Genomic DNA, 23,280 nt, shown 5'->3' with positions numbered 1-23,280 from the left:
ATTGAGACTGAGATGTAGCCTAGCACTACAGTTGCTGGAACTATTATTATTATTATTATTATTATTATTATTATTAATAAGAATAATAATAATAATAATAATAATAATAATAATAATAATAATATTATTAGGGGTCCAATCACTCCAGGTGTAGTAACTATATGCTAATACTCTAAATTGAAATTATCAGTATTACTGGACACGTAAGAACACCACCAACATTTCTGTATGGAGGCCAACAGCTTATGATATTGACTATAGCCAGCATGATCAAAACGTCAGATTCAGCCAATGGACATTAGAGTTCTCAGATAGGCTCACAGTTATTGTCATTGGGACAGTCGATTTGTGGTTTCATTTTTAAGTTGTGCTTGAATAGGGCTAGAAGTTAGCATTTTAAAACTAAACAGATATTTTGTACTCCAAAACTATGCAATAGCAAATATGAACTCTGAAGCTGTAAGCCAGAACAAATAAACGCTCAAATTTTTATTAAATAAAAATAAATTTCTCTTCTGTCTTTTCGAGGAAATATTTTCACAAAATATTTTATCTAGGCATGGCTACTCTGTGACATGCTGTGTGACAATCTTTCACGTATTTAATGCCAATTTATGTGAACTATTATTTTTTCATTAGAATATCGATGTGAACTCACCTTGGACAACTAACAACATATTTTTCTCCTGTGTGAAAAGCTCATAAAATTGCTTTTGCCCCAAAGTAATATAATATTAGGTTAGGTCTTAGGAACTTAGGTCGCCGAATGTCTTGTCTATGCTAATTCAACTAACTCTAATTGTTTGATGAGCAATGCTTTTTCATATTTGGGGTGTTGCACGAAAATAGATATTGACATTTGAAGGTCAAATAAATTCACTCTAAAGGAAGCATAGCATTTACAACAACACTTCTGGGATGAAACTCAACATTTCAAGCTCAACTGTGTTATTACAGAAAGCGACAGCACCTGTTATTATTTGCCCACGCATCGACACAGAAAAATAACATGAAGGCTCTTTAGTGAGGGGAGAGATGTGGATAAGGCCTTATCATTGGCTGCTTTCTGGATATGAGTCATAATGCTGAAGAATGTTTTCTTTTTTTATCAATACAAAAGTGTATGTTTGCCAGATAACCAAACATAGGGAAGCCGTATTTGGACATTGGAATTGTTTGGCGAGTAGCACGCAGTTGAAGGATTTGATCTCCTACATGTTTATCTAACCACAAGATCTTGTCTCTGACAAGAAGCCCTTGCGCAAACAGGTCAGGACGCACTTTGTCAAAATCTGTCAAAGTGTCAAAACTTGTATTCCTATTTTCGCTTGATAAGACAGGATACCAATTTTGCCGCTGACAGCTTCTAGCTCAGCGCCTTCGTGGCCGATGCTGAAAGTCAGGAAAACAAGATAGTTGGCTGATTTATGTGACAAAGATATCTCACTAATGTATACTTAGTGACCGCAGAAGCGGCCTGTTCTAATGTTAGCGTCTTAGTTTCCACAAGTGGGTAATTTATCCTGTGTCACGTGCTCTGACTTGCATTGTAAATCTTGTCATTATAATAACATAGGACTTTTTTTTAAATGCAGCTTCCCTTTTGAACAAGCTTGAACAAGGCTGGGAAATAATACTTCTTGAAATACCACTTTGCCAAAGGGTTTGGTCTTTTTTTTTTTTTTTTTTTTTTTTTTCGGCAAGGTGTACTGTACTGTATTTTAGAGGGCGCCAACTCTTAACGACCCTAACCTCCATGAAAGCGCGGAGTCTGACTGGGATGGGCGTGGGCGTGGGCGTGCGTGCGGTGCATTTTGAGCGTGCGCCGTGCCAGCGAGGCTACCTGTCCTTGCGCGTCTCTAAGCTGCTCAGCCTGTCCTGGGCGGCCTGCACGCTCTGCTGTCTCTCCTGGAGCCTGCTCTGGACCAGCTCCAGCTGGGCCTCCACCTCGCTGGGGCCCGCGGCGTCCGGGCCCGGCTCGCTCTCCATGTTCCTCAGCTCCCCACAGAAGGACACCAGGCTCTGGTGGAGCTCCTGGACCTTTGGGAAGAGAGTCCATGTTAGCAGGATAGTAAAATTTGGCATAGGGCAATAAAAAACTTACTGTATATTTTTGTTCCTACATACAAAGCACTAGTATAAATATTCATAAGCTCTTATGTCAACTAACATTAACTGCTTTAGGTTATTGTTATGTCCCAATTGCTGTCACAAGTGACGTTACCACATAGATCAGGATGTCATGGTACTTATGATGAGGTTTTGTATATTGGTGACAGCACAGCTTGTGACAGTTTATACAGGCTGGCACAAGTACTAAAACATACTTATGCTGTGCTTAGGATTACAGTGCAGTTGTACCTGGTGAATGACATTTTGAAGTGAGTCCACATGTTGGTTTAGCTCTCGGATCTTCTCCTCTTTGGTCCTGTGGTTACCCTGCAGGTTTTTGATGGGAAGCATTTATTTTTGGGTGACAGATGTCTTGGTTCCCCTGGGTGGTGTTGGCAAAACACACTGTGGTTTTTATCAGAAACATGCAGTTAGCAGCTAAACAGTGGATAGTACCTCCAATCATTGTAGAGTAATGATAGCTTCTCATATTTTCTCACTCTATAGTCACTATGACACATGAAGGTAGAGGGTGGATTCAAGCTGTAGTCCATCCATCCATCCATCATCTATGCCCGCTTATTCTGGGCTGGGTCATGGGGTGGGGGAGGGGGGTGGTGGAGCCTATCCCAGCGTGTATTGGGCGAGAGGCCGGATTCCTGGACAGGAATGCACTCCGCCGCCAGTCTATCGCAGGGCTCACACACCATTCACTCACACACTCTTACCTATGGGCAATTTAGAGTCTCCAGTTAGCCTACCTGCATGTCTTTAGACTGTGGGAGGGAAACGTGGCGCTGTCATAGGATGCCACCTTTGCAACAAGAGCTGCTCCACTAGTGCTGCCCCAGTCAACTGTAAGTGCTGTTATTGTGTTATAAGTGGCAACGTACAGGAGCAGCAACAGAGTGGTAGCCACAAAGCAGTAGGCCGCACAAGCTCACAAAACAGGGCCTCAGAGTGTTGAAGCGTGCAAAAATCATCTGTCCTTGATCGCAGCACTCACTACAGAGTTCCAAACTATATCTGGAAATAACATTAATGCAAGAACTTTTTGTCAAGAGCTTCATGAAATGGGTTTTCATAGCCGAGCAGCCATGCGCAATGCCAGGCGTCGGCTGGAGTGCTATAAAGCACACCGCCGTTGGACTCTGGAGCAGTGGAAATGCATTCTCTGGAGTGATTAATCATGCTTCACCATCTGGCAGTCTGACGGACAAATCTGGGTTTGGCAAAATGCAGAGTGCCAACTGTACTGGCCCGAATAGTGCCAACTGTAAAGTGTGGTGAAGGAGAAATAATGCTCTGGGGCTGTTTTTCATGGTTTGGGCTAGGCCCCTAGGTTCCAGTGAAGGGAAATTTTAATGCTACAGCATACAATGACAGGCTGGGGAAGGCCCTTTCCTGTTTCAGCATTACAGTGCCTCTGTGCACTAAGCAAAGTCCGTAAAAGAAAGGATTTGCTGGGTTTGGTGGGGAAGAATTTGACTGGCCTGCACAGAGCCCTGACCTCTACCCCATCAAACACCATTGGGATGAGTTGGAATGCCAGCTGCAAGCCATGGCTTACTGTACGTCCAACATCTTCCAAATGGATGCGAATCCCCACAGCCATGTTCCAAAATATACTGGAAAGCCTTCCCAGAAGAGTGGAGGCTGTTACAGCAGCAAGATGTTACACATTGAACTCCATATTAATGACCATGGTTTTGGAATGAAGTACATATGGGTGTGATGTGCAGGTGTTCACATACTTTTGGAAATGTGGTGTATTCAATGTCAATCAACTGCCCTAATCATCCAGATAATCATTTAAGATTGGTATCGATTTTGTAAAAAACTATTTAGCAAAACATTGAATATGCTGCTCCAGGGTTGCATGCTGTGATGTTGCTCAGAAATCGGTCTTTTTTTCACCCAGCGTTCTATATCGCTATAGCAACGCATCGGCTTCCATCTGTGTAGAATGCATGCGGCAATAACGGTTTAGAAAAGCTGGTCAGCTGTTTGTGACACTAGCAGCACAAAAATGGCAAACGGTGCATATTTGGCATGACAGAACCATAACACTAACTGTAAATGAATGAAATAAAGGACACGGGGTGTGCAAACAGTTAGCCTAATTTCTACAATTAACATGCCCAGCCAAAATTATTTTGGTCCAATAATCCAAAAATTGAAATCCGGGTGCCGCTACTGTGGAGGAGGCTCGTTAGTTTGTGGATTGCACCTAGAAAAGCCCATCCCTGGCTACATGGTGACTCACTGAATTATCAGCTGGCTGGCTCATGCTGCAGCCTGCTGAATCGGTTTACGTTGTAGTCTTCGTGTGTTCTTTTACTTTCTCTAGTTGTTTGTGTCGTGTGTGTTACAGAGGACAGGCAGCATTTGTTTTCTTTTAGCTTTTTCATGCAGGATTTGGTCATTCACACAGAAAACTAAAATATCCTATAACATGCAGCATGTTCACCTGTATGTTTGGTGATCTTCAGTTATTTTGTACTGACACTTGTGTTTTTGTGTAGTGAAATGTCTGGGGATTTTTGGTCACTTGACAAAGTGGCACACTTGAGCTTTTTACTAGACTTTAAGGACAGGTTGTGCGGGCTATTGCCAATAATTTTATTTTATTTTTTGTATGTTTCCCGGGTGTGTGTAGTATGAGTGTGTAGTAAAATGGGAAGATGAAACATTTGTTTGTGAATATGCTCAGAAAATTAGGTGACAGTTCATATTTTACCTTTTTAAGCAAGTTTAGCTCCAGCAGTCTCTTTTCTGAGCCGAGCAGATCCCCAATCTGTTGGTCGAATGAGAGTTCAGCCAACGGCCCTGCAAAAAAAAAAGAGTCCGTTAATTTCAGCCAACTCAAAATGGTTCAGATTTGAACACGGTCACTTTTTATCTAAAGCGCATTTTGAAAGCCTTCTTGTGTAAGTCCCATCATATATGTGCATCATCATAACATTTAAACATTTCCAAAGACGCGCATCTTTATCAAGATATTTAGAAATCCACTTCTTTTAAATTGTTCAGAAGCCAGTGTACAAGAGCATTCGGAGGGTTGACCTTATGTCAGTAACTTCAAGTTCAGTGACTTGTTCACAGTCCGTTTTACAGAACATGCTACTGTGCGTCATTCCGCATTGAGCAGGATACATGCAGTTAGCGGTGCATGCGCCGACGCGTCTTTAGGGAACGCCAGCTTTGTAAGAGAAGCGCAAAGTTGTTAAAAACGGAAATGTTTCACCCGAAGCCCAAATCTACAGTTACCCAGTTTGCTCCTGAGGCTGAAGAGCTCTCTGCTGTCTGTCACTCCCAGTGTTTTCAGGCAGGACTCCATTACTTTCCCCACGGTGGTGTCCTTAGGCGTTCTCAGGTGAACTATCTGCTCCAGAGCTGAAACCCAAGCCCACCCGGGCCGTGTTTTACGCGCGTTTTACATTCGAGCGTGATTTTCCATAGTTCTTGCGGACTGTGACCTTTTGTTGCCACGTCTAATTATTATTATCCCAGCGTGATGTCTAATCCACCAGGCTTGGTTATAATGTCCTGTAGCAGCCTAAAATAACAAGCAGGCCAATAAAAATAACCTAATTTAATTACTGAGAGACTGTGACAAATTTTGTTTTGACTCAATAGTGATGAGAAGCTAGCATCTGATACAAACTAAATGTGATGTCTTTGATGTCTTAAAGGCACTGTATTGTAAAAGTGCAGCCTTACCGTGTATGGTTATCTCTACCAGGTGAGAGCTCCTCTGTATGGTGGAAAGTCGGCTCCTGTCTCTTTGAGGGGAAAGATAACGGAGTTTCAAGCAACTTTGCATGAATAAGCAAATTAAATTAATAAAACAAATTTAACCTGAGCTCCAAAACCTTGTCCTTCACATAATTCGTAATAACGTAATAATTCAAAAACCACACTTCAGTAGAATAAATATGTTCAAAGTTTTAGCCACAGGCCAAATCTGTAGAGAATGGTGCCTTTGATCAAGCTTCCTAATGACATAGAATGACAAAGTATAGGTCAGTTCTAGATTCTTTTCTGTTGAATACAAATAAAAATAATTGTATCTGTTATCAGCTATTTTTAGACTACCTAAAAGCTCAGTAGAAAATGTGCTTGCGTGCTATGGTAAAAACAAAATTGAGTAATTTAAAATAGCTGCAAATATTGCATTCTGAAGGTATTTTGTGAAGTACTGAATTTATTTTGTCTGGAAAAAATCCATGTATGGTACAGCTCAAGTGTTATTTTTAGAAGCAGCACAAATATTATTTTTAAAATTATTTTAAAAGCAGTGCTGGAAAGCACTCAAGAAACTTCGTACAAGTCAGCAGTCATGGTATTATTACTTGAACTTCCTTGCTATTTGGCGTTGTCAGCTCTTTCAGAATTTTCTTTTTATTTATTTGTTTATTTCACGTAAAATTGAACTAAAATTGGGACATCCGCGAGGGAGTGTCACCTGAACTTAAAGGAGGAACGAGAAGAGCTGGCGCAGTTGACGTGAGGGGAGGATTTGGATTTGCTCATAGAGACTAAAGCAGCAGTGAATTTCTCAACATTGTGGGGACCAATGGATTCTGCAAAACAAAAACACACACACACACACACACTCGCGTATTAGAAAATATTTTACATTTGATCACCAGACCTTCACCTTCAGTGTTAATGGTTTTAGTAAAACACTGAAGTGCTCCAGTAAATTGTTTTATTACTCTTTTTTGAGTCAAGGGCAGATTATACAAAGTAAAATGGTGGAAAATCAGTAAGAAATGAATGCTTGCAACATTTCCATACATTTTGAAATCTAAATGCGTATTAAACTGTCTGTATTCATTACAGAAATCATGTGAAAATAGTAATGGAAAAGTATATTTTTGCGGTGGTGTAACATAATTGTTCCGGAGCTAGGCTTTGAGCACCTTTGAGCAAGATGCGTAGTTTTAATTGCTTCAGTAAATATCCAGCTGTATAAAATTTTATATATTTTATTAAAAGTTTAAACAAGGCTCGCCTCATAATTTTATTCTGTGCTATGATTTTATTTGTATCTGTTCAGACGGTGTAGCTAGTGTGTTTACATCATGTTTCAAGAGAATGGCTTGTGTTCATAAATTACAGCTTGATTTTGAGAGACATTTGGAGAATGTTCATGTACTGATGTAAGTAAAAATTCCCATGTGGTTTGCACCATCATTTATAAGTCAGAGGAGCACATTAGCTGCAATTACAAGTGATGATATGTTAGAATGTAAGCAGTGTAAGGAGGAAAAGAGTGTCAGCTAAATGTATGTTGGGAGCTACCATAAATATCTGTGTTTGTAACAATTTGCAGCTAATACTGAATGCTTTAACAAAATTAGGTGGTTGGGGGTCATGTTACCCAGTAGGGTGTCCAGTTTTTCTGTGGTGCTGTCTGGGGGATGGAGTTCCTTATAGATCGCTGAGAGCAGCAGTTCTCTCTCCTCCAGAGCCGACACGTGAAGGACCTCCAGGATATTGGGGTCAACGGTTGCAATATGGGACCCGCACAGATTGGCTCCTGTGAAACACAATGGAAAAATGTTCTTGGAGCTTTGTGGAAAAAAAAAAAGAAAAGAAATTGTGATTGCATAGGTAGTGATTCACCTACAAACCACTATAAAGAATAAGCTTTATAAACCTTTCTGACAAGAATTTTCTTTTAACACTAGGAGCGCCGGACCATTTCCTGGCATTCAAATAACTTTTCGCGCGGCCAAGGGTCAAAAGACACATTAGCCTTCAAACTGGAAATATTCGCATTGTTCGCTAGATGGCGCTTATTAGACAGGAGCTGACAAAGGTTGCCAGCCCATTGTCCTAATGAAATATTTGCGAGATTTTAGACTGTCAGAGTATCAGAGTAAGTTATGTTTTAGTTACGGCTCGGCATTCTAGTCAACACATTGTTGCAATATAAATGTATTTAGAATAAACAGTATGTCTGTATGAAAAGCTAACAATAAACAGATTGTAGGGAGGTCAAACCTGTTTTTCAAAAAACAAATTTGACAGTTTATTCTTCATGCATAATATCATAAATGCTAATAATCAAATTGGCTAACAACATATAAATCGCCAATTTGCTAAAATTAGCCGCTTCCCTCCGCATGTGATCACTGATCGCTGTCGTTGGAGGGAAACGCATTATCACCCGTGCGAATTTTAGGGTCGGGTTTTCTGTTTTATAAAAATACATGTAAAAAATATTGTCGTTCAAACGAGTTTTTTTCCGGTGACCAGAAAACATGTAGGCTAGGCTACACTGGCAAGCAGGTCATAGCTGGCTGTGACTATTCGACTGGGGATTCGAAATCCAAAGTCTCTTATTCATCGTAGACTAATTACAAAAAACACCCATTCGTAACACTGAATAATACCGCACTGTACATAAGACCATAGCAAATATATACATGCAAGAATTCTGTTGTTCAAACGAGTTTTTTCCGGTGACCAGAAAACATGTAGGCTATACAGGCAAGCAGGTCATAGCCTAGCTAGCTGTGACTATTCGACTGGGGATTCGAAATCCAAAGAAGTCTCTTGTTCATCGTAATTACAAAAAACACCCATTCGTAACACTGAATAATACCGCACTGTACATAAGACCTTAGCAACCAAGTGGAATTTCAAAACTGATTATCGCTTCAGCGCACACACAAAGTCAAATTGAGATAGCAACAAAGTAAAAAGACGAGACACCTGTCTTCAGTAATTTGCTTTATTAGATCAAAAAGCATACAGCACATTGTTAGGAAGTTGAAACGATTTTGAAAATATAACGTTAGCTAAATATATAGCTAGCAAGTTGAATTATTTAGAATCACCCCGCAAATCAATAAATAAAAAATCTATATAAAACATTAGCAATAGAGCTGCTGGTAATGCGGTAACGCCGTCAGCATTCAAGACAGAGCTTGGGTTGCATTTTTGTACATTTGCCGCAGACAAGTCGTTTACACTTGTCACAGATATCACAAGTTTTGTTCCCTCCACATCTGGATACCTGGCAGCGTTTTCTTTTTAGTGACCGCTCTCGCTGTGGTGTGTTGGGGGTTTCTGGACTGCAGAGGGGCGCTAGGACGGTACGCCGCGGAGCTGCCTTTGCGGTCATGTGATTTGCACGCAACTCCTTGGCCAACTCAAGAATAAATCTTCTCCGACTAATTGTTTTGTTCATGCATTGCGTGTACAAAACATGGGCGTTGATTGCAGCCAGATCCAAAATGTTGTAAAAAACGGCAACTGGCCAACGACGACTGCCCCCCTTGACCGAATACAGCCGTGCCATCTGGTCCAAAACATCCACTCCCATTTTTGTTGCGTTGTAATGGGCGATGGTTTCTGGCAGTTTTTTGGCATCAGTGTCGATCGATGAGAGATGATAACGAAACGATCGCAATATTTTAAATATTTTAAAAGAATATAAATAATGATACATTTATTCCTGGTTATTTGACGTGATTCTTGCTTGGGCTGTCAATCCTATGATAGTGTAAGAAAATTGTTCATTACATGTGCCGATCATTAGTAACATTAGTGGTAGCGACCTGTTTCTCCCGATTGGTAACTGTAAATGTATTGCTGAAAGTGGAATAGTAATTATGTGGGCAATTAGTTTCATAAACTCCATAAACCCTATCAATGATTGCGTGGACATGGTAAAGCACAGAGACGCCTATATTCCCACGCAACGCATCCCGATAGTTTATGCATGTGCTGTTGCATCTACGCAGACAGCGTGAGCAGTCTTCTAACACAGTTCCTAACGTGCAAGGCTCTAATTTTTGAATATGAAACAAGGTCCGAACCTATTATGACTATAAATAAGTAAAACTTAAAAAACAAGTAAAAGTGTGACACTTGTATCTTTGTTTTGGGCATTTCTCTTTTTACTACTCAGTAGGCCTAAAAGGCCTACTCATGATAATAGCTTCAAAAAAACTACCAGCTATTCACGCACGATCGTTCACGCTCATCCATTGAATCGTCCCTCACCCCTCCCCCAGCACCAGAATACTGAATTCTTTAGATGCCTTTAGCGAAACCAGAGCTGATAGTTTTTTCTCTATGGCCCCGAGTCAAACCCAGTAGGTGTGAATGTTCAGCTTCGCAGAGGGGTGTGATTTTCTTCCTCTTCACGACACCAGTGATGGCGATTGGAGACTTCACCTCAATAGACCTAACTTATATTTTCAAAACCTACATTTTCAACTGTGAAAACAATATTTAAAAATTTCCATTCAATCTATGGATAAGCAAATGTATTTATTGATATCAAATCAATAAACAAGAAAATCAATATAAAACATTAGTAGGCTAAATGTTAATAGTAAACATAAAACATCAGTAATAACAAGCCCAAATCCGCAATAGCTGCGACCGCGCATGCATCCACAGGAGGACACTTTTGTGGACCAACTGACCAACAAACTAAAGAGCTGCTGGTCGCCTATATGCCGCGGAGTTTGTAAGCTTAGCTGCCTTTGCCATCATGTGATTTGACATTGCAAGTTCGGTCGATGGCACATTGCTCAAGATGCCGTCTCATCTTTATACGTGCATGCATGAATATGTGCTTTCGTTTCTAAGTAAGTGAAAAATTACGGTCAGCATAACCATGCTGTGCCATGCTTCGCTAAAGCATCTGAAGTTTTCTGTGTTCTCGGGTGGGGGAGGGGTGAGCGTTGAATGTCCCATACAGATCAGTGGTCTTACCCTTACCCTTAGATTGACATGTGAATGTCCCACTTGAGAATGGTTCACTTATGCCACGTGTGAATGTTTGAAAGTTGATATCTCTCCAGGGAGAGGTAAAATGTTCTATTTGTCCGGCACATAATATTATTATGTTATGTTAGCCTACTCAAAAATAATACAAGTATTTTGCTTAGCCGTAATTAGTTACGCTACAAAGTATGCCTTGTATTACTTTTAGTTACGCAACAATCTCTCGCTCTTGCTTATACTTTTTTCTACATTTTTATTCTTTTTTTTCTATTTAGTTTACTGTTTTTAAAAAAAGATTTTTATTACTAGTTTACTCAACGGAATAACAGCATACACCACACGAACACATCACAAGACACTTCACGTTTGAGAAATCATTTTTGATTGTAGGCTATGTAATAGTTACATTTATTGTTCTCTCAAGTAGCCTAAAGGTTAATACTATGTTTTTAAAAAATTGTGGAGTTATACATAATAGCAACTGCAAAGCCTAGCCTAACCGGACATCGTGTCACCACTCGCGTGCTTCCACAATGATTTTTTCCCCCCAAAACCTTTACTCCCTGAAACGAATGTCCCCTATTTCCTGGTCCCTCAAAAGCCAAATGTGTCACGTCACATTTTTACCTCACAGAAAATAGGATATGATACAGCTATAATTTTTTTTAGCATATTTTGTGTGTGTGTGTGTGTGTGTGTGTGTGTGTGTGTGTGTGTGTGTGTGTATACATCAACGAGCAAGGTATGCTTGATCAGAACTCACAGAAAGTCCACTGATAACAAGTGCACTAAATAAACGTAATCCGTCTGGGATAAATGCATAGGAAATTTGCCGAGGGAACCGATGGCAGAAGAAACGTCCGAGTTGGTGTACAAAAAGACGTCTTCACTGAAACACTCTATAAATAAACTAATTAACAGCCGAAACAAACCATGACTAACTATAAACTAACAAACTACGCTATGATTCAAATATATTTTTATCATGCTGTATTGTAGTGGTTTCTTTATTTTTGATTGTTTTTGCAATAGTGTTACAGTTTGTAGTCCTAAAACCCGGAAGTAAGTTGGCATTGGGTTCTCATCAGATTTCTCCCGTGGGGATTTAGTTTTCTGCCGAAAGTAAGGTTTGTGGTGAACGTAAGCCTAAATGAGCTTCACGATTGTTTGTCAACCGTGGATTTCTAAGCTGTCATGTGCTTTTGAAAAGTAGGCTAAGTTTCTATATTGAAACTACAAGAGCGGTCACATTTTTGCAATAACCACTCTTGTTTTACTAGCTCGCATGCACGCTGAGCGTCGAACGCTAAGCGTGAGTGAGCGGCGAACCCATAGAACTCGTAAAACAAAACGTGAAACTGTTTTAGGCATAAATTAACCATAGGTCTTATTTTCGGAAGAAAACTAAATCCCTATTGGAAAAATGCATTGGCAATCTGCCGAGGGAACCCATGGCGGAAGAAACGTCCGGGTTGGCCTACAAAAAGACGTATTCACTGTAATATTCTATGAATAAACAAATTAACAGCCGAAACAAATAGCGCTTCGAATATATTTTTATCTTGTTATATTGTAGTCGTTTCTTTAGCTTAGATTTAGTTTTTTCAATATCATACGCAGCATTGTTGTTGTACGTGAACGTGTCGCATGCAGCCATTGTGCACGAGAATGATAATGCATAAAATTGAAAAAAAAAAAATTGTTTATGCATTTGAAGACGGATCAATTTTATTTTAACCCTTATTTAGAAATTTCCAGTTGTATAATAACTGTAAAAATAAAATGTAGGGCTATGATTTCAGAACACAAGGGAAAGGCATAGGCATAAACAAATGATCACAAAACGAACGCAATAGCCTATAAAAATATTTTTTAAGATCACATATTTAAAACATTATATAATGTATTATTCAAAATAAACATAAACAAATATTTCTAATAACAAAATAAATAAAACATTCGTACAAATATAAATGCGTGTCCACCGCGATGAAAAGTATATCCTTGCGCCTCCTGGTGTGGTGAAGGAAAACTGACTCCTTAGTCTGAAGACGGCCGTAATTTAACAACACTGTTATAACACACACGGAAGTGAAATAAGGTGCTTTTAACATTTTCCAAACGGGACTTTGACATTCCTACTACGCTGGTACGTAAAGAACAAATATTTAGGAAAAGTCAGTGAATGCGGATGATGTAGCTTGCTAGTAACTAAATGAAAAAAATCCTAAACTCCGAAATATCTCAGTGACAGGTCAAATGACCTGTCACAGCGCTCCTAGTGTTAACCTGCCGAAGTGTTTTAAAATAAGGACAACCATCCTTCCATCCATTTTCTTTAACTGTTTACTCCCGGTCAGGGTCACGCAGGGGCTGGAGCCTGTCCCAGCATGCAGTGGGGGAGAGGCAGAAATGAACTCTGGGCAGGTCGCCAATCCATCGCAGGGCCAACACACTCACACACTCAGACCTACAGGCAATTTAGAGTCTCCAATTAGCCTGCTACATGTTTTTGTACTGTGGGAGGAGTGGACATACAAATGGACACGGGGAGAACAAGCCAACTCCACACAGAGAAGCCCTCAGCCAGGATTTAAACTCAGTACCTTCTTACTGCGAGGCGACAGTAATGTTCACTGCACCACCATACCGCCCACAAAATAAGGAGAACACATTATCACATATGACGTTTACACTTCATCACCACAAAAGATCGTTTTGCTGTAGAAAACCCAAAGGTTCATTTGACTGGACAGAAACCGTTGTCTCCATTTCGTACAACGAAGTGAGAAAAAAGAGCTGCTGGTTCCAGTTAGAGACAACTGCCTTTATGCTTAGCGTGTATCAGATCCATACAACCACTTTCCTTCAACAGCCTGTGCAGTTTCCATCTATATAGCCTAATGAAATGCGTGCAAGCACTAAAAATGAGTTTTAATATCTGCCCAATTATATTTTTATTACTTCAAGGAACCGAAGGTAGTAAGTCTGTATATCCTCCTTAGCAAAGGCCCAGAAAGATGTACGTTTCCCCGCCTGTGCATTTTCTGCTATTACAGTTAATTTTTACTAAGGAATCGATGGCTCACTCTCCTAGACCTACTATGTAGCTTTTGATTTTCAGAGCACTCAATTATTCACTTTTTCAGTGTTTGCTTCTAAGCACTAACTATGTCTGTACCACACTGGCTTTTCTCTTTGCAGTTTAAGAGATCATTCACAACAGATGAAAAAAAAAATAGCAGAGATAAAAAAGCAACAGCTGTGAGTGGATGAAGACTTGAGACAGCGTTTTGTATAAAAATGTGTGTGGGGGTGGCCTGACAGGGCCTGCTGCCTCACCTCTGATGAAAGGAAGGCATTTCTGCAGTCCAATGCTGGCAAACCATCGACAGACCCCCTCTGTGTCCAGCTCCACCAAAGGCTTGGCACGATCTCCCCCTGAGTGCTGCACACACACACGCACGCACACACACGCGCAAACACACACACACACAGACACACGCACACATGCCCGCACACACACGCACGCACACACAAACACGCACGCACACACACCACACACACACACAAACACACACGCACATGCCCACAGACACACACGCACACACACACACACACACACACACACACACAAACACACACGCACATGCCCACAGACACACACGCACACACACACACACACACACAAACACACACGCACATGCCCACAGACACACACGCACACACGCATACACACACAAACACGCACGCACACACACACACAAACACACACGCACATGCCCACAGACACACACGCACACACACACATACACTTTTCATTTTTCCTGATGCGGAATGACTTAGGAATGCACTGTAAGTGTCTTTGTGCATGTGTGTGCGTGTGCGTCTGAGTGTGTATATATAATTGTGTGTAAACGTTTAAATACTGTTTTGAAGAAATTTGATTACAGGGGAGCTCGGTTTTCTTAAAGATTTCACTTACGCTGAAATTGATCGTAATTGTCTCGAACTCCTGCAACTTCAAGAGGACTCCTTCCTGCCAAATGATCCTTGGCAAGAGGCACTGGGCTACAGGCATCGCTTAATTTAAACTGACGTGCAAATGGACATTCTCCTGACATCCTGACCTTTATCCCTAATCAAACAGCATTTAGCACGCGGCTGCTTTCAGAAAGCAATCCTTCTTATAATGGACAGACTGCGTTACTGTATCTCACTGGGTTACTGGTTGTGTGTTCCCCATTTCAGACATCAAAAGCTAAACAGAACCGTTACCCTGAAGGAAATGAACGCATATATTGCTGAGGAATAAATTATGATCCGATGTGACACCCATTTTGGACATAATGGATGTACAGTAATACAATATCCACTATGGTTCCTGTATTGAACAGGATGTTGTCACAACAGATTTCACCCGAGATCTGCCTTTTCCCTGTTGAACGTACATCACCATGGATACTGACAGTATAATTTCAGCATACAAGAAAACTTGGACAGAAAACCCCTAAGCAGATTTGTGGGATCATTATTCTAAGTAGGTTGGAGTAGTTCAGAAATCTGAACACAACTTTGTTGTTCTTCGCTGGATAATTATGAGATGATAAACTCATAGTTAAGCCTCAGGGGAAGACCCTACTCTGCCTGAGTCTCCGTAGTTTGCCTTTCCTGCGAAGTTTCCGTTCCTGTCCTTGGTTTGAGGGATGTATGAGGCTGAAACAGAGACAACGCACTATTAAGTTGGAAGGACAGGATCTGACTGCTGCTCCAGTATGGCTGTACAACTGGGATGCACCAAACAAACATAAATATGTGGGCATATACAGGCAGGTTATGGAATATACAGTGCAGAAAGGGCTTTAAACAATAAGAACTACAGTATAAGATCTGCCACAGTGCTGCCCCCCCACCCCCTTACCAACGGTTATCCGTCGTTGCCGCGGCGATCCCTCCTCCTCTGGCATCTCCTCTGACCGTGTGGTCACGGAGTGGTAGGTGTGGCTTCTGGTGACGTTGTCCCCCAGGCTGCACGTCCGAGCAGCTGGTTTCTGAGAGTCATCCAGAGCGAGCTGTTTATGCTCTGTTTAATGTCACCCACTTAAGCATTTCAAACATCAACATGAGCGCCATTCTCAGTGAATAGAGAATGAACGCTCTGGGCCCCAAAATGGGAGAAGCTATTGTACCTCATCACTGACTAACTAAATTGATCCAATCATATTGCCTTTGTTCTGCGATGACAAAAATCTTTTGATTAGCTCTACCCAGTTGGTACTGTAACTGACAGCTCAGTCACGCGTTTTCTGAAGCCTTGCTCGTCTGACATTTATAGATAGTTACTTCAGAACCCAGACTCTGCCTCATTTTTTGATGCCCTCTGGGAGTAATTGATTCAGTGCATGGTGTTGTGGATGGGCACCGAGATCCCCAAACCCCTTCTTTCCTCAGGCAAAGCACAGAGGGTCAGACTGTTTAAACATGTATGGCTCCTGACTCACCCGAAGTTCCATCTTAGCGTCGAGAGGCAGCAGTCGCAGCTTGGCCTTCAGAAGCTCGTGGTTATTCACATCCTTGTTGTTCAGGTCATCTAAAGGGAGAGGGAAAGAAATCGCAATTCAAACAGAGCCGGTTTTTTCCTTGCTGGCAAAAGCACAGTGATTAAAAAAAACATACCTCCGAACCCCCACCCATCCCGACAGCCTCAAAATGAATTTTAGGGACGGCTTCAGAAAGATTTCCCATGAAGACTTCCCCCCCAGGGGGCTTATGTCTGAGAAGCTAAACATGCTTGAAATTTTTTGACAGATCTGGAAAAGAAACCTAATAAGGAACATCATTATTGGGATTTCTGGTTGGGAATTTTCTGAATGTTTCTGTATGGAAAGAAACACTGCGTGGATCACTGACTCTGACGCTAGCATGGTCTTGGATGTGAAAAGCTTCTTGGTTTCTGTATCAGTTTTGTATTTATCTTTACTAAAAAAGAAAAGCTCATATTCAAGGGAACACCAATGATCAGTGTCCTAATTTTAATATTTCTGATACAGGGTCTAATCATGGGATCATGACATCTAACATGCAGGCTTGCTCACCCATGGTGGGACTGCTAGGTGGCACTTGACATGGCCTTGACTTGATATTGTTGGACTGTCGCTGTTTTTGGCTGCTCGGACATGTTCAGCTCTGATTGGCCGATAAAATAGTTTTGACGCAAACTGCTTTCCCACAGATAGAAAGCCGATAGCTTTCCCACACCATGTTGTCTGAGCTTGAAGTCACTCCATATGTCAGTAGCTGGTGTCCTTTTTTTAGCACAGGCATGCAATGACTAACTTTTATCTGATATAATTATCTATGTATTGATTTCTGATCGTAATGGAATAAATATATTGGTCTGGAAATGTTCTTTATGTCTCTGACAGTGAGAATTTCAAAGCTTGTTGTTCTTAATTGTTATTCCAAATATCAATGGTTTCAACTTTCTGTATTACTCATTGTCAGAGAATGAACTGCTTATGAAGAACTGAGGCGAAAAAAAAGCTTGATAGGCACTTTAAAAGTGTCTATCAAAGCATTAGAACATGTGACTCAGGGCCTACCCAGTTCGCTCATATGCGTACTGCTCTCAATAACCAGTCACGAAACACACAAACAGGGAAATCTGAAAACGAGATAAGTCAAATAAATAAATAAAACTGCCAGTAAATGAAAGGCCTTTCAAACTTGTTTAATTAGCAGAATTCGGTGTCTTTTCCTCTGCCACATGGTTCGCATTTTTGGCTGGATTTCTGAAAGCCCTGTTTGACATCGGGGGGGAATTCGCGGAGCCGGGATCGGATAAGAGCTGTAATTGCTTTAGCTGTGTCAGCTGCGGAATTCTGTCTGCGCTTTACAAGATTCGTCTGTGAACCAGGACTGCGGAGGATGCTTCGCCACGGGCTTCAGAAAAGGCCTTTCACTAGTGACCTCACCTTACGTACTTTAACGTGGTAAAAATACATACGAGTGAAGAAACTTTGTTTTACACAAGGGGTCAGAGTGAGGTTTTTTGTGTGTTTTGTAATTCGTACAGTTATTGGACATTTAAAAAAAAAAAAAAACCCTCACTTTTCTCCTTGCGCATTTCAGCTTCCATCTCATTAGTTGCTTCTCTGTTAAAAGAATAAGCCATCACATTTTTTCACTCTGTGTCATGCTGAGGTAAATAAATAAATAAACACATGGATATTTATGTACCTTTACAATGTATTTTTCGCTTATGATGAGGTTTCTGTTGTGTTTTTCCAGGCAGACAGCCCACTATACCTATGTATCTTTTTCACCTTATTCAGACAGTGGAAAGCAGTGGGCTTTAAAGACATGCATGGGATGGCAGTGCAGAAAGCAATGGTTGGAAATTAAAATTGGAGAAATTCCAATATGGGTCGTGAGTTGCCCCCCTACACACTCCACGGTTCCCCAAAATTGGATTATATTTTCCACTGGATTCATCTGATCATCTTTTTAATTAATAAACGCTTTTAAACAAAGTAACTGGAACAACTGCCATTGTCACAGTTTCGTAACATTAATTAGCAGCACTGATATACTATAATTCTGCTCATTCATTTTTTAAAAATAAATCGATGTAAAATAAAAACTTTGGCCATAAATAATTACTGAAACTCAAACAACAACATGAAACAAATGCAAAATGTGTATACAGAGGTAAATATGAATATGATATGAATATGACAAGCAGGTGCCTCTCTCCCAAGTGCCACACGATTTCATACAGTTTCCCACACTAGTACTTTTGGCCTTTTCCAGTTCCCATACAAAAAAGCGGCAGCGTAAAATGTTTTGATGAAGATTCCCCGCAAAGAGAGCTTTCACTTTTATTTGGTACATGTTGTAGCAGAGACAGGTGGGGGGGTGGGTGGAAGGGTGGAAGGGTGGAAGGGGAAAGATTTTGGCTAGATTTTTGACAGCCCTAATCGCTGTAAGACTGGTGCTGTAGGAATCTGAGGAGTTCCTAAGGGGTTTCAAGGCTAGGGTCTGGGGCAAACCTACCCTGGGTAAATAAAGGTTAAATAAAAATAGAAAAGGGTCTGTGAATGGGGTCCCTGGTGAGGTTTTCATCCAGACTGAAACAATATTTTCCGTATATATTTTAGACTTTTCGATAAAATAAGCCTTGTCTGTTTCTGGCAACATTTTGATCACAATATTCTGAAATGTGGCATATAGCTACATGTCTATATATTGATCCAGGTTACAATGACATCACATCCAAGATTAAGTGTGTCAAAATGGCCGCTGCACTGCGGGCTGTTGTGGTTGTTGGCCTGTTGAATGTTCATTGGAGTGGAGGTTCTCATCCGCAGGGTGCTTGTAGGGGGCCCCAACATATTAAATTTTGAGGAACACGCCCTGAACCAGGGAGGAGAGGGCCAGGGGCGGCCTACAAGCTGCCCGGCGTGGGTGTGTGTGGGTGTGCCTGTGTGCGCGTGTGCGTCCGTCCAGATTACGCCCTGCTCCTTTTTACTAGCCTCATTATCCTCCCTGACGAGGAGGAGAAAAATATGAGAATTGGGCAGCCTCCATCCCCCCCTACCCCGAATGCAGCCTTTGATGTCAGAAAATGAAAGGGGCCAGTGGACCCCTGAACCTGAATGGAGCAGTGTAGCTTCCAAAAGTATTTCCCGTGCTTACAACTGCATCACTACGTAAAAGCCCAATGATACTTTATGCCCTGGCTGTGATGGTTTCTGATGAAGAAATGGTGCATTTTGCACCCAGTGTTACTTTTGTGTAGTGCAGAAGTAAAATATGATTGAGTGTTACTGCTTGCCAATGTGAGTGTATCCTGCTTATTTATATGATTCAATTCACCAGCCTATAACTAAGCAAGGCCTAAGTATATCTCCTTAGGCCAGTGAACTGAATCTCAGTTGCTCAGCAACATTTGAATTCAGTTTGTGATGTCATCACAGACTTAGTAATATGGAGTGTATACGAGCAGCAAGCAGGTGTCAGTCTGGTGGAGGCAGCCAGGGAGGATATGTACTGCTGCACACAATGGGTGCCCTGGAGAGGGTGCTCCACTGGAAGACCCAGCACCATAAAAGGGGACCCAGGCTAGCCAGTCGTGTCTGACTGAACCTGCTTCTCCCTCTCCCCGGACAGGGATAGAATGGAGGGTTCTGTTCATGTGGATCATTGAGTAGAACATGAAGCCAGTCGCTGTCCTCTGTAACATCGGCCAAAGCTCACAAGCCCTGCATCAGTCACAGAATTAATTTAGCACTGTCGAAAAATATATATTACTTGTTATTTTAAAAAGGCTTCTCACCGTTATTTCCGTTGGAGAAATGTTATCTCCCCACATTAATTAACCTGAATGTAGAATACCTAATAGGAAAAGCAGCTCGTAAAAATAATTGCTTGCAGGAATCAAAGAAGGGTGAGAAGAATAGCGAAATATGAAATTAATTATTCGCAGTTAGGTCATTGCAAAATCATTGAAAATTATAGTTATTTTAGAAGAAGAGGTTATGGTTGGCGACACACTAGCAGTACGATGCAGTGAAGAGCCTTTCAGCATCCATATGGGTTACGATAAATATTTTTCTGCTTTAATGATGGATTCTTTCATTACACACCACGTTTGACCCCGAGATCGTGCAAAACTCACCCAAGTTCTGCTCCGTGAACTGTAGCAGATTTATCCCAGTGTTGAAGCTCCCTGTAAAATATACGTATATTTTTAAATCGACCGTTAGTAGAGGCCATGTAGAAGCAAGGGGCTGGGATTTTGCCAGAGCAGTGCTGGTTTAAAGACTCTGTTTTATGGGGCCTCCAAGCCAGGACACCCCACTTTGCCCCGCTTTTGACGACTGGGGACTTACTCTTCCTTGGGTATTCAGGAAGGGGAGGTACTTGAAAGGAGCTCCTCAGGAAGTCTTGCTTAGCCTGCTCCTTGATTGGCTCCTTGGTCGCGTCTTTGATTGGCTCCTTGGTCTGGTCAGGGTAGCCGTGGAAACTGTCTTCAGCGGTGTAGTTGTCCTCTGTGGCGGTGATCGCTGGGGGGCCCTTTGTCACCCCCTCCTCGGGGGGGCCCTCAGGGCCCTCGGGCGGGGGCGACCGCTGGCCGGCGCTGTCCTGGTCCCCCAGGCCCTGGCTGCTCACGCTGTCCTGCTCCCCCAGGCCCTGGCTGCTCACGCTGTCCACGCACTCGCTGCCCGACGTGTGTGCCGCGCTGTCCTCCTCCGAGTTGACGTCGAAGAACTGGTCGTCCTCGATGACGTCAGAGGGCGTGGGCGGGATCAGGTTGATGAGCGGCAGGGTGAGGAGGGCGCCGTCGGTCTCGTCGCCGGGCCCCTCCCCCTCCTCGAAAACTGGGGCGTCGCCCCCCTCCTCCTCCTCCTCCTCCTCCCCCTCCTCCTCCCCGTCGGGAAAGCTCAGCTCGGGCTGAAGGGGCAGAGAAGGGAGGGGCGCGAGTTTCCTCTTCTGCCACGCCCGCTGGCACGCCCGCACCAGGCTGGCCGAGCGGCCCACTGCCGTCCTGACCGCCGCGGGGCCGCCGTCCTCCGTGGGGACGAAGCCGGGGTTGACCGTGCCCAGGTCCTCCACCGTTATCCGCACGCTGCCCCAGTCCTCCTCCTCCTCCCGTTCCCGGCGGGCTTGCGCCCCGCTGGAGGCCGAGGGGGCGGACTGCCTCTCCGCCGGCCGGACGCAGGCGCAGCAGAGCAGCCTCCGGATCAGCCGCGCGCCCCTCCGCCCGCACGCGCCCCGCCCCTCCGTCGCCATGGGCGCCCGCCGACCTCCGAAACACCTGCGCCGGGCGCCCTCGCCAACCCGGGGGCCCCAGAGAGAGGTCCGAGGCGGACGGAAGAGGAAGCGAGCGACTCTGTGGTCTCCGCAGCGGATCCCGGGGTCTAACCGCCGCGCCGTCGGCTGCTGCGCGAGGAGAGGAGCCGCCGCCGCCGCCAGCGCTGAGCGCGTCCCGGGGATGCGTGTTGCCTAGCAGTGAGGCGAGGGATGAGAGAGCGGGACCCTCGCTTCGAGGCGGGCAAAACACTCGAAACGAACGCTGCTTTAATTAAGGGCCTTTCAAATGCAAAGCGGGACGTTGGCTATTGTCTCTTACGCGGATCCCGAAATCAAACCAAGGCGTTGACCTTCTGGAAGGGAAATCGTGTGCGGCAGTTATCAAATAACACGTATGCGCTTTTAAACCCATTCATGAATATTTATAAATGTGCCAATGAATTTGAAAGTTGAATATCTGGTAAACACATAGAGTATCTGTGACGAAGGCTTTTTTTCCCCCCATCTCCATTCCGAACTCGTGCCCTCGTGGTTCTGCCCCGCGAGCGCTCCGAGTGCTCTGACTCATTCGTTTCGGTTGGTCGTGGCGGGACGGGGACCGCCCCTCCTGGCTCGCCCCGACCCGGCGCTTCAACCGGAGAATAATGATTTTGGCGGGTTCTCACGCCTCCCGCGTGCCGCGCAGGCCCGGTCCTGCTCCGCGGCGGGCCAGAGGCGGGCCCCCGCCGTTCGCCGAATCCCCGCCCAATCAACCGCCGCAGGGCTCACAGGGGCGTGATGGGAAACGCTTCACCTTTTTAACCAGAGCAAATGAACCAAAACATTAAATAAATGATGGCTTTCAGCACTGGAATTATTGGCAATGAAAACCGGTAATGGTAATTATTGCCAAAATAAAATAGTATAAAATCAACACAGATAATTAACTACATTATATACTATTATATATACATACATAAAAATGCGGGTGTTATATAATTTCATGCTGATACACCTGCTCAGAGAAATTTTATTTTAGCAGGAAATAATTTTATTTCTCGAAAAAAATGTTTAAAAATTATTGGCACCCCTGTTTTCAGTACTGTGGGTACTCACAAAAATAACAATATTCAGTGGTCTTGTATAGTGATTTTATGAGATTAGCAAACATATTAGGAGGGAAACTCTGACCATTCCTCCATAGAAAATCTTTCTTCAACTCCTTCAGTATGCAATTGTGGACCGCTTCTTGGTTTATCTTGGTTAAATGGGACCAAAATTGAGCTTTTTGATCAGGGGCAACAGTGGTGTCAGGTCCTGCTGCTTGCCAACTGATTTATGAGCCAAATGTGGTGGCAAATGTGAACAACAGATTCAGCTAGAATGTCATTTGCAAAAATGTCTTTTTTCTAGTATTAAAATTTTAACTAAATCACCTTATCATTCTCACTGCCATCTGAGTCCAGTGGTGAATTTGATTATACTTACTTCAGAGAAAATATTGAATATTACAACTTTTTCATTTTGATCCATTTGTGTTTTTACAAAATCTTTTCAGATTTTTTCTGTACAACTATGGTTTCAGAACAGTTTCCCCAACGCTGCATACACATGCAG

The 23,280-nt window shown here is 42.8% G+C and overlaps 1 protein-coding gene across 1 annotated transcript in view; it reads right to left on the bottom strand.

Moving 5' to 3' along the window:
* Positions 1–23,280, bottom strand: part of LOC118218366 — a 122,956-nt gene that overhangs the window by 5,566 nt on the left and 94,110 nt on the right. Inside the window, exons 5-17 of the mRNA XM_035400974.1 lie at positions 20,763–21,876; positions 20,549–20,599; positions 16,371–16,459; positions 15,791–15,920; positions 15,512–15,585; positions 14,212–14,317; positions 7,502–7,660; positions 6,581–6,698; positions 5,836–5,897; positions 5,383–5,508; positions 4,853–4,941; positions 2,362–2,439; positions 1,844–2,040 (exon numbers count right to left, since the gene is read on the bottom strand). Coding sequence (XP_035256865.1) covers positions 1,844–2,040; positions 2,362–2,439; positions 4,853–4,941; positions 5,383–5,508; positions 5,836–5,897; positions 6,581–6,698; positions 7,502–7,660; positions 14,212–14,317; positions 15,512–15,585; positions 15,791–15,920; positions 16,371–16,459; positions 20,549–20,599; positions 20,763–21,876 — 2,393 coding nt within the window. The remainder of the gene's footprint in view (positions 1–1,843; positions 2,041–2,361; positions 2,440–4,852; positions 4,942–5,382; positions 5,509–5,835; positions 5,898–6,580; positions 6,699–7,501; positions 7,661–14,211; positions 14,318–15,511; positions 15,586–15,790; positions 15,921–16,370; positions 16,460–20,548; positions 20,600–20,762; positions 21,877–23,280) is intronic.

Source organism: Anguilla anguilla, chromosome 18 (genome assembly GCF_013347855.1).
Source record: "Anguilla anguilla isolate fAngAng1 chromosome 18, fAngAng1.pri, whole genome shotgun sequence".
Lineage (NCBI taxonomy): Eukaryota > Metazoa > Chordata > Actinopteri > Anguilliformes > Anguillidae > Anguilla > Anguilla anguilla.
The sequence above is the reverse complement of the archived record's forward strand: the minus strand, read 5'-3'. Positions and strand labels throughout refer to the sequence as shown.